Below are 11,734 nucleotides of genomic sequence, written 5' to 3'. Positions count from 1 at the left end.
TTTATTTACTTTAGAATAGTCTACGTATTGTTAATTTTTTTTTTTTTTAATTTTTTTTAAATCATAAAAACATTTATCACTCTAAATGTACTAGTATTATAGGCATATACAAAATTTAAATTCTGTTTTTTTAATATCACACTCAATACTCATTGGATCATCTTGCAACCTACACTAAATGATTTGTCATCACTTCTTTCCCCAGAATATTCTACTTAATGTTCATCTTGGTTTTTTATAGTTTTTTTAATTCTTAAAGTCAACACGGTACGCAATGGTCGCCAGTATAAAGTACCGGCACTTCAGTGCCCGATCTACTCTATCATCACTACTACCATGGGTAAAGTCCTGATATTGTCATCTCTCCCACCAATGCTGTAAAGGCCTCTTTGGGTGGGAATGAAAAATAGCACTGGATGAGTAACGGACCCCAACTACATGACACTTTTTACACAGACTGTCAACCAGACAGTGCCGTATCTTTCTGTTTTATTTATTTTTTTTCCTAGCTGAAAATAAATATCAATCTTGTTTTCTTTCTTAAAAACCGTATTTTTTTAAATTAACAAACGCGTTTGGTCGCGTGTCTGCCATCAAATCACCAATAAGACGTGAGCAGCTATCTGTGGGTTCACTCTTTTATTAATTCTATACCATAGTTCTCGTTGAAGCTGTGTTAAAGTTATATATCATTTCAAATGAACAAAGATAATTGTCATATACAAATGTTAAATTCTGTTTTTTTAATAACACTCTCAATGCTCATTGGATCATCTTTAAACCTACGCCAAAAGATTGTTCGTATTTTTTTACTCTGTAAGTATGTTTTCTCTGTTCAGTTTGTATTTTTAAATAATTTTTTGAAGTCATTATATAATTTATTTTGCTAAAAATAATCCACAATATACTCCTACAAAACTGAAAGGTGAATACCATGATAAAATATTCATTAGATCATTTTGAAACAAAACCCACTTTTCGTTAATGTTCTTACTCTAGAAGGTTTACTCATTTTAAGTTTTTTTTTTTTTTTTTTTTTGTAGTGTTTTCAATATTTTAATCCATGTTATCAAAATAGACAAAGTTCTTTTATCTATAATAATTTAAATCGGTCATTCATTATTCATCATATTGACAGGAAGAAGAAATATAAGTGTTATATTTTTTTTCATTTTGCTTTTAACATTACGTCGTTGATTATTGTGTTTTTCGTTGTATACCAGGACCGTTTTATCGTATTTTAATCATTGGACTAGTAAATTATATCAAACGTCATTTTTTATTATACAGTTTGAATACTTTTGTACTTCTTATTCCGGTGTACTTGACGTTAAAAGTAGGTAATTGTAAATGTTTTTTAAATTAATTAACCTAACTATAGTAAGTTTTATTCGTTGATACGGTGAATACATTATTCTTAATTTCATGAATGTTTGAATGCTCTTACTCAACTATGATAAATTCAGTCATTGCTTGCCGCCTACCGTTATCATGTATAATTCTATTTTAGTTTAAACGGTTGCCATTTTGTTGTTTCTTCATGTGTTAGTAACAAATTATTTTAATTTTTTTTTGGGTTTTAGCAGTGGAATCAAGAGCATGTTATTCTTATGCGTTTTGAACGTTCAATGTTCAATGTATACTTCATTCTTTGAGACACACTATTTTGTTGTGTTCAAGATAGCATTGAAAGGAGGTGATTTATTATCGAAATTTAAAGTAGGTAAGTTCTTTATTATGTGTTCATGCATGTGTCAAATATGATATTTTAATTTTATAATGAAATAAAAGGTTGTTGAAATCTATTCAGCGGCATGTTATATGCGTCAGACTTCACGTGTGTGCCTGTTCATGATCGATTAAATCTCATTCGTAAGATTTATGGAATGTGCCAGTGGTGAGCATTAAGATTTTATTAAGATTTTCATTGCCTATTCTTTGATCACTAACTTGGTGTCAAAACACAAAACACGATATTTTTGTTAAATTAATTGTAAGTATTCTCTGATAGGTATATAGGAATGTCCGATTATCTTATATTTGTGGAAATGCTATAGCTTACATTGATGTATATTTTGCCATAAGACAACAATTTTTAAAGTACATCTGATAATTTTTATATAAATTTAGGTTTAAAATATTAAGCAACTGTATTGCAATAATGTTATTATAAATGTGTTAGAATTTACTTTAGATTACTTATAAAAAATTCAATACTCAATGGATCATCTTGTATCCTACACCAAAAGATTTGTCATCACTTATTTACTCTAGAATAGTCTACTTAATGTTCATTTTGGTTTTTTTTATTGTTTTATTAATTCTTAACATTTAATATCATTTCAATTGTACAAATATAATGGTCATATACAAATGTTGAATTGTGTTTTTATAATAACACACTCAATACTCATTGGATCATCCTGAAACCTACACCAAAAGATTTTTCATCATCTTCTACTTTAGAACCTCTCTTTTATGTTTATTTTAGTTTCATTTAATGTTTTTTAACATCCGAGACCACGTTATTTTACTGCTTTTTTCAATAATAATCCCAAATAATTCTTTCAAATTTGTCAGATTATCATGAAAAATTTTCATTTTGTCTTTTTCTTTAGCATAATTATATTGATCAGTCTATTTAGTTTATGTTTTTACACTGTGAAATGTTGTACCATATTTTAAACGTTTTACATAAAACAACATAATGATATCAACAATCAGTTGTTGTTATACAATTTCAATACTTTTATTTATAACCCCTTTTTTTTTTTTGACGTTAGAATCAGGTAATGGTCAATGGTTTTTAAATAAATTTGCTGTACTTCTTGTATTATTCTTTCATACAATGAACATTTTTTTTTTAATTTCGTAAAATGTTTGAATCCTCTTACTCAACTGTACAATAAATTTAGTCATTGCTGGCCGCTTTCCGTTATCATCTATAACTCTATTTTAGTTTAAATATTTGCCATTTTGTTGTTTCATCAAGTCTTTCTAAGAAATCATAGTTTTTTTTTTTGTTTTAGCAGAAGGATCAAATGCGTGTTAATCTTATGCATTTTATATGTATTGTTGCATGCCAATATCAGATCCAGATCCAGGGTGTTATTTAAATGAAATTTACAACTCTTAAGAACAAAAATGTTTTATTACGTATAAATAAAGTTCATGTAACTGATATAAAAAGTGGCCGAGTGTTGTGAAGTTGCTCAGGTCTTCGTGGCTCTGGTACATCTGTCCCTGTTGGTCTCTGGACTCCCTTATATACAAAGAAGTCTCTTGTTGTTGTAGTCTACAACTTTCTAATTCATATTAATTCTTGGAATTGTTTACACACTTGAAAACAACAATCTCTAGGATGTCTTCTGTTCTTAATTGGCAATTCGTGGAAATGCAATAATATATTTAAAAGACCTCGTCACACGACTGCTATTTTGATATATTTATTATGATGTTTTTTAAAAACAAGATTCATAGAAATATGAATCTACTATCTCGTATATATTATAATTATTAGGCCACATATATATATATATCTATATTACTATTGCTAATACTTCTAGCAATATTACATATTATATTATATTTACTTATATTATTAGCATATCTCGTAGCCCATAACAGTATAATATACATTATTTTATCATGACATGCGTCTAATGCGATATAGTTGGGTTAAAGTGAATATTAAAACTAGATGAATTATGACTGAAATAAGGAATTGATGAAATCTATTTCTTTCAAATTGTTATAAAGTGTATAAACAATTAGGATAGTGTAAAAATTGTATTGACATTTTGTATGTTTTGTATTGATGTTATATGCAACTAACTTCATGTTTGTGCCTGTTCACGTCTTAGATATTGTTGTCAATTTAATTGTAAGTTTTCTTTGATTAAAAATGCTTTTGTATATTATAACATTTTTTTATTAATTTAAGGAAGCTTACCATTACACATATGAATGTCAGTTTATCAGTTACTGATTGAAATAATATGGACTACATTGATGTTTGATTGGACAATGTGTTTGAAATGAACAACAAATTTATTTTAATAAAACCTAGTAGTATAAGCATTAGGTAATTTAAAAAATATACAATTAGTATTTTTGTTTTAAAATTTGCATTAGATTACTTATAGAACATTCAATATTCATTGTATTATCATGGTGCCAACATCAAGAGATTTGTCATCACCTCTTACTTTAGGATTGACTACTGAATGTTCATATAGTCTTTCTTTTCAATTTTTTAACATCAATTAAACATTTTTCTTGTTAATTATAATAGTCATTTATAAATGTAAAACACTCTTTTGTGAATAACACATTCAATATTTAATGGATCATCTTGAAACCAACAACAAAAGATTTATCATCATTGCCTACTTATATCCTCTTCTCAATGTTTATTTTGGTTTTATTTACCATTTTTTAACATCCAAGACCATGTTACTCAAAAGACGTACTTCTCTTATCAATAACAATTTGAGTAAATCTTTTAAAGTACATATGATTATCATGAAAAAAAAGAATTAGTTGTTCATTTAAGTATGTCATATTTATGATTAGTGATATTGTGGGTTATGCGGGTCAAGATTTAAATGGGTAATAGTTTGTTATTATTTAAACACTCTGTAAAAGCTATTGTGATACTGTAAAATATGATTTTATTATATCCATAATTTATTGTTGAATTACAACAATTTTAATTACTTAAATTATTATTCTTTATTTTAATATTAAGTTAAGTTAATATAATTTGTGTTTTATGCCTATATATTTTAAAGATTTTTAATTCAACAAATATTTTCATATAATATTTGTAGAACTTAGTTGTACATTTTCTAAGGGTTTTTATACATTTTTTCAAACTTAAAAAAAATTTTATTTTATTTAAAATAATATGATATTTATAAAGTTATTGTTTAAAAAGATAGCAATGGTTTTACAGTTTTAAATATTTATAATTATTTACATATTATGTTTATACTATTGAGCTCTTAGCTGGCAGTTGACTGGACATTCGAAAAATAGCACCGTACAATGGTTTAGAATACAAGGTTTATATATATAATATGAACAGAGTCAAGAATAAAGGTTTATATGTAATGTAAAATAAAGTAATGATATTTAAATATTAACTGATATTGTCTAAATTATATATATAAATTTGCTGTGACTGCTAAGACCTTTTTTAAAAGTACAAACACGTAATAATAATATACAAAAATAATAATAAAATTACACCTACCAATAACCTTTATGATGCACGATAATGTCGGTATTGGCAACTCGTCTGCGGCTAATTTTCTGCTAACAGCCGTTACCGATAATAAGCAGTCCAAATAGATGGGCAATGAAGGGTAATAATTTGTGTAATCACTGAATATAAATATATTTATAAGGATCGATAGTGCCACATTTTACGTATATAATTTATATTATATATAGTGTATATACTTATTTGTATTGTGATTCTCGAGTATAATAATAATAATTTTAATCTATTATTATTTTAAGCATTTAAACTTAAACATTTGACATATTGTAATGTAACAAATTTAAATAGGTAAAACAGAAAATAATGATTATCCGCAGGTTATTTAATATTGTTCATAATTCATATATTATATGTAGTGGTTGTATAACGCCCGATGGCTTGGTATGCTTATATAAGAAATGGCCTGGTGCTGGTATGATGAAAATAAATAATATTTTATTGAAAAAAAAATTATTGCGCGTGAACCACGAATTAAAATATTTTAGTTTGTGGTCTGAACAACAAATAGTAAATAGGTACTCAATAACTTGATTTCTTACGTTATCTCATCGTCTTTCTATAATATTTTAAGGATAAATCAAAACGGACTGATTAATAGTTTTTTTTTTTACAAAATGTACGTTTTTCAGAAATGGCACGTTTTGTTTAAAATTGTTCATATTTTTTATAAAACGTGCTTTTCCAAATGTAATACAAAATGTACTTTACAGAAAACAATTTTTTATGCTTTTTAAAAAAAACAATAAATAAATTAAATTGGAAATTAATGAATTTATAAACAATATAAGAATTTTGTTTAGATATTTTTAATACCCAAGGGTGTGTTCTACGCCAATTCAAATACCTTAAATAGAAAACCTGTAATACTGAAAAATTAGGAAAATGGGAAAAGTAAATTTTGCGTTGAGGCCCCTCAATTATATTATGCAATATAATAATATTCCCGACGACCGCGACACGATGTCGCACTACATACGACTTAAAAAATATATTAAAGATCGGTAATAGCAAAAAATAATATGCGTCACACGGATCACAACAGTTACAATAGGTCACACTAAAGCCTAAGGTACGAAAATATCCGAATACGAGGCCCGATGATCGTGAAACGACGTCGGCACTTCACGATATTAATATAATGGAGGTATTATTAGTGACACATGTCTAACGGCCAGAGTGATTTTCAGCAAGTCGTACAAATACCAAAAGGCGGCCAAAACGGAGAGATACGACACCCGACTCTCAAACGTTAACGGAAAGGGACTGAAGACACTAAATAATTATTGACGAGCGAGCGCGGTGTCGACAAAAGCCGCGATTGTAGAAAAAGGGGGTCGTCGAAAAGTTCAATACACTGCGCGATTACGCGGACCATGAAAAGGCGGCGGCTTGAACATTTTTAAAATTTAAAATGTGATTTTTAATTATTTTGTAGTACACAAAGTCTAGAAGACAGCAAGTTTTTTTGCTTGAATTACGAAAATACAGCGATTAAACGGTGCATATTTAAATAAATGTATTAAATAAATAATAATAAATACTATCAAGTAATAACTATACAGATAACCAGATAAGTAGGATAAGTACAATGTTGAAATATTATAAATTGTACAAACATCCTTTTTTTAGTAAAAATAGGCAACTTAAATTACACAATTTTGTTTAATCACCGTCAAAGTGTTATCAAAGTTAGTCAAGCTATTTCATGACGATAACTAGATAACTAACAGTAAACTTTTGTAGTAAATAGTAATACTATTAATTATTAATATTATTATACTACTAGTAAAGTTACCTAATCACTCCGAAAAAATATCGTCTAGTCTTTCTAGTTAGTAGTTTCTACCTAGTAACTTGTGTTTTTGTACTTTACGTCACTTTCTAGTTCTTAGTAGACGTACTTTGTCAGTAGTCAGTGGTGAGGATCATTTTACTTCTTATTTTTGTTGCCTGAGTAAAATTAGTGATTGTAAGTCGTACCAAAAATTATTTTAATTATTTGTTATTAATAGAAATAATTGTAGCTTAGTGGAGACGTTAAAACACAACTAGCAAATTCCACGACAATGAGCGAATCAAATGAATGCAACAATACATCAGCGTCAAAGCAGCCGTACAGGCCAGTAGTCATTGTGCATGGTTTAATGACTGGTGATGTCAGCACAATGCAGCATCTGGCTGCTCGTATAGCTGAAGTGAGAAGTTTGATATATTTCCTAATTTGATAATGCTGCTAACTCATTTAGCTATATTATAATTAATTTATAATGGTTACTGTCTATGAATGTAGACCATCAATATTCAGTCCTTAGTAGTTCATAACTCATAATTATAAATATTATTAGTAAATTACCTAATTTTAAAATTATTACACAAACAGTATGAATTTATCTGTATTTACTTGTTTCATTAATGTATTTAAGAATTATTGGAATAGGTACATTAAAAATTTTTTGAAGTGTTTATTTTTCAAATACTCTATAAAGTATACCTACGAAAAAAAAAAACTTTGTAATCAGTATTTAGAATTAGGTATTTAACTTAAATATAATTTTATAATTATGTTTTATACTTGCAATATAATATTTCAACTATTAACTTTCAAAGATACTTATTTCTTATAATTTTTATAGAATAACTGTGTGCAATAATTTTAGTTGTATCATGATTATATTTTTTTTATATAATTTAAAATTATTCCCTCACTAAGAAAAGTAATAAATTACTTTTATTCAAATACTTCACATAATTAATTTAATGGCAGTTACATACTGTTAAATTTTTGTAATAATCATGTTAAAAATCTGCCAATCATAAAAATGTTAATATAATTTTTTTTTGTGTGCTTAACAGTTACATCCAGGTACCAAAACATATGTCATTGATAGGTTCTGTGGTTTGGCTAGCTTGGAACCATTGTGGCGACAGACAAAGAAGTTAGCTGATGACTTATTAAAAATATGTTCGTTGCATCCAGAAGGTGTTCATGTTATAGGTAAATATGTTTTGTATATGTATATATATTTATGCAAGTAGGTATACATTATTATATTTATTTTTGATTTACATACTACAAATTTAGCTGAAAGATGTATACATTTATGTTTAAATTTTTTAGGATACTCTCAAGGTGGACTCATAGCAAGGGGCATGATAGAAGAATATGGTGCTGAGCATAATGTCAGGACATTTATATCGCTTAGCTCACCTCAAGGAGGACAATATGGGGGTATGTGTATTTTTAATTAAGAAAATCACAGCATAAATATTTTGCAATGTTCAATTTTAATTTTCAATGTATGTATCAACTCTATAGTTATGTTCATTTCCTGGTGCTGTTGCTTTACTTGTTTATTTAACATAATATAGGTACTGAAAAAAAAATATTAATAATAATTTTTTTATTATAATTTTGTAGCCGAGTGTTTCACAAAAATGTTCCCTGCACTGACAACACGCACTGCATATGAATTGTTCTACACTCGATTGGGTCAACGAGCTCTGTCTGTAGCTAATTATTGGTATGATCCCAGGCATAGGGACCTTTACCTTAAATACAGTGCGTATCTTGCAGTTATTGATAATGTTAAACAACAGAATTCAAGTGATTTGAATTTACAACAACAAAACGATGATGATTTGAGAACAAAGACGGTGAATACATCTGCTGCAGTAATTGGTAAAATTATAGATGAAGCAGAGAGTGATGATGACTCACCAAAAAAAATTGAAGAACGTGTTAGTATTGCTATAGCAGCAGTCTCCGCCGCCACTGTTAAAATTGCTGAAAGTCATAACAGCAACAACAGTAATGCTAACAATGTTACAACAGATGTTGATACAGTTATGGCTGTAGTCGCAGCCCATGATAACTATTATGCAGAAAATAGTAACAAGTCTAACCCTAACACCAAGAAACTGGGCCTGACTCGACTGCAGCGACTGATATTAATTGGTGGGCCTGACGATGGGGTTATTTCGCCATGGCAATCCAGGTACTCATAATTTACATTATAATTATGTAATAGAAATGTAATTATTTTAGGTATGTTTAATAATGAAAGTCTTACATTTTACAGTCAATTTGCTGTACTGGATAAATCTGGTAAACTGATACCAATGCGAGAGCGACAAGATGACATATACAGTGATAATGATCCAATCGGAATACATCAGCTAGACATGGCGGGTCGGTTGATTGAATATACTGTGCCAAGGGTCAATCATCACGAGTGGCACCGCAATGAAAAGGTACTCCGTGAATGCATAATTGGATGGTTAGACTAGAATTGGGTCGGTCTATTGTGATGCTATAGTGGGTCATAATAGCAGTGGTATGTTACATAAAAAGAGATAAAGGACTTTCAAGACAAAACACGTCTATAAATATTATATTATCTATTTAACCACATTGTTATTATATTTTTGAAATTATGTATTTGTATTTACTATAACTATTAATAACTAACTATTTTGTAATTAAATATATTTTTAATTTGCAAAAAAGTTGTTATTGAGATTTTCATTATTATACTTTGTTCAAGTTTGAGTAAAAGAATACGTCTTGGATGTATAAATCTATATAAAACTTAATTACTTTTATACGTATTTATGGTTAAAATTGACTCATGCGTACGATGAAAAAAAAAATTCCATGATACTAATGTAAATTTATGGAATTCTTCTTAAATTATACTCTACAATGATAAAAATACTAGGTACATTTGAGATCAACCATTTAACTTTAGTATCATTCCAATTTAGCTAATAAAATAATACTTAAGTCTAAAAAATATTCTTATCCAACATAACTACATTTCTAACCACTACATCTAGTTTAAGACATATCCTTATAATTAAGAGCTAATTAACAAAAAACAACATAGGGTGTAAAATTTGTAGGAAAACTGACCTTTGGCTAAGCAATTGTATTGTTCACAACATAATTGATCTCCGTTATCATATTTGGTAACTGATATTATAGATTAAGACTACAATATATATTTGTTTGTGTATGCAGAGAATATAGTTTATTAATTCTAGCTAGTTTAAACATCATTATGTTATAAAAAAAAAAAACCGAAAAATGTAAAAAAAAATTTAACAAAGTTAAATTTAGTATAGATAGTACATTAAAATATGTACATTTATAAATATTTTATGTAATATGTTATTTATATATATTTTATATCTATATCAAATTTTGAAAATATGTTTTATACAATAAAGTATTTTTTTATCACTATTATATTCTTAAAATACTTATGAGTTATGATCAAATTAAACATCTCATTAAGTTTTGTCCTGTTAAAATAAAAGTTTCTGTATCCTGGCCAGTTTAATTATTTAAAATCTTGAAGGATTCAAGGATATCATTTCATCATGCGAGTTGATGGGAATCAGCAGGCTAGAAGCTATGACATACGTGTTCCTTATTTTATTTATAAAACAATAGTGATTCCTTGTTTTTTTGTTGGCAAAATTATCATACCTGCTTAATACTTTATTTGTTAAGAAATGTAAGTGATCGAATGTTATCCTATAAATGTTAAAGGTTTACACGCCTTTGCATTATTTGCACATTTAATTTTTTTGCATAGAAATTGTATAATATGTACATTGCACACGTATTTTCATAAATAATAAAATAATAAATGTAAAGTATGTAATTTAAATGTATAGCTTAATAGTATTAGGTTTTACATCTTCATTGTATTTACACTACTACTAAATAATCAATTCATTAAAAGAGAAAACAATTTGTTTGATATTTATTTATATAGTAAGTATTGATATAATTACTTTTTGAATATTGATCAATCCTAAAGTATAAATTATAATTTACGGTCATACTTGAAAGTACACAAAACATTAATTTAAACCCTCAAATAACATCAAAATTGTATTAATATTACGTAGATTAATTAAATTTGATAAGAATGTTTACTCCATATGGTGATTTATTGTAAAATATGATAAATGTTTTTCTCTCTTACCTAAATGAAGAAATATTTACTATCCATGATATATTAATAAAATTATTATTCTATACATAATGCATATTTGTATAAATGATCCATAGTATTCTGTATAGAAACTATTTAAATATTAGGCATCATAATGACTTTAATTAAAGAATTGATTATATTAATTTTTTTTACTTGACTTAAATTTACAATTTTTAATATAATTTAACTTGTATAACTATACTCATTTTATAACTTTAACAATATATTTTATAGTTTAATAACTTTTATCAGAGGTTTTCAACTAGAGTATTGCGCTACCCCAGGGTTCTATCAAATTATTACAAATAATATAAATCATACATATTTTTCACAATTTAAAAAAAAAAAAATGATAAAAATATAGTGTATGTATTTATAAAATATGATGGTATTTATGTACAACATTATTGGTTATACAGGAAGTTATTAAATATAAGTA

The 11,734-nt window shown here is 27.1% G+C and overlaps 1 protein-coding gene across 3 annotated transcripts; it reads left to right on the top strand.

The window, feature by feature from the left end:
- The first annotated feature begins 7,006 nt into the window (after window positions 1-7,006).
- LOC112595726 (lysosomal thioesterase PPT2 homolog) lies at window positions 7,007-9,726 on the top strand. 3 transcript variants are annotated; one of them, XM_025341028.1, is made up of 6 exons: window positions 7,007-7,205; window positions 7,312-7,482; window positions 8,141-8,282; window positions 8,406-8,516; window positions 8,706-9,282; window positions 9,367-9,726. In XM_025341028.1, the coding sequence occupies exons 2-6, from the start codon at window positions 7,354-7,356 to the stop codon at window positions 9,572-9,574; spliced, it is 1,167 nt and encodes a 388-aa protein (XP_025196813.1). In that variant the 5' UTR covers window positions 7,007-7,205; window positions 7,312-7,353; the 3' UTR covers window positions 9,575-9,726. The 3 variants fall into 3 exon arrangements, with proteins under 3 accessions (XP_025196813.1, XP_025196812.1, XP_025196811.1); XM_025341027.1 differs by having other exon boundaries at window positions 7,300-7,482; XM_025341026.1 differs by having other exon boundaries at window positions 7,007-7,256.
- Window positions 9,727-11,734: the final 2,008 nt, after the last annotated feature.

Source organism: Melanaphis sacchari, unplaced genomic scaffold, assembly GCF_002803265.2.
Source record: "Melanaphis sacchari strain LSU unplaced genomic scaffold, SCAv2.0 Contig29_pilon_pilon, whole genome shotgun sequence".
Taxonomy (NCBI): domain Eukaryota; kingdom Metazoa; phylum Arthropoda; class Insecta; order Hemiptera; family Aphididae; genus Melanaphis; species Melanaphis sacchari.
Note: the sequence above shows the minus strand (reverse complement) of the source record. Positions and strands in the feature narration are given on the sequence as shown.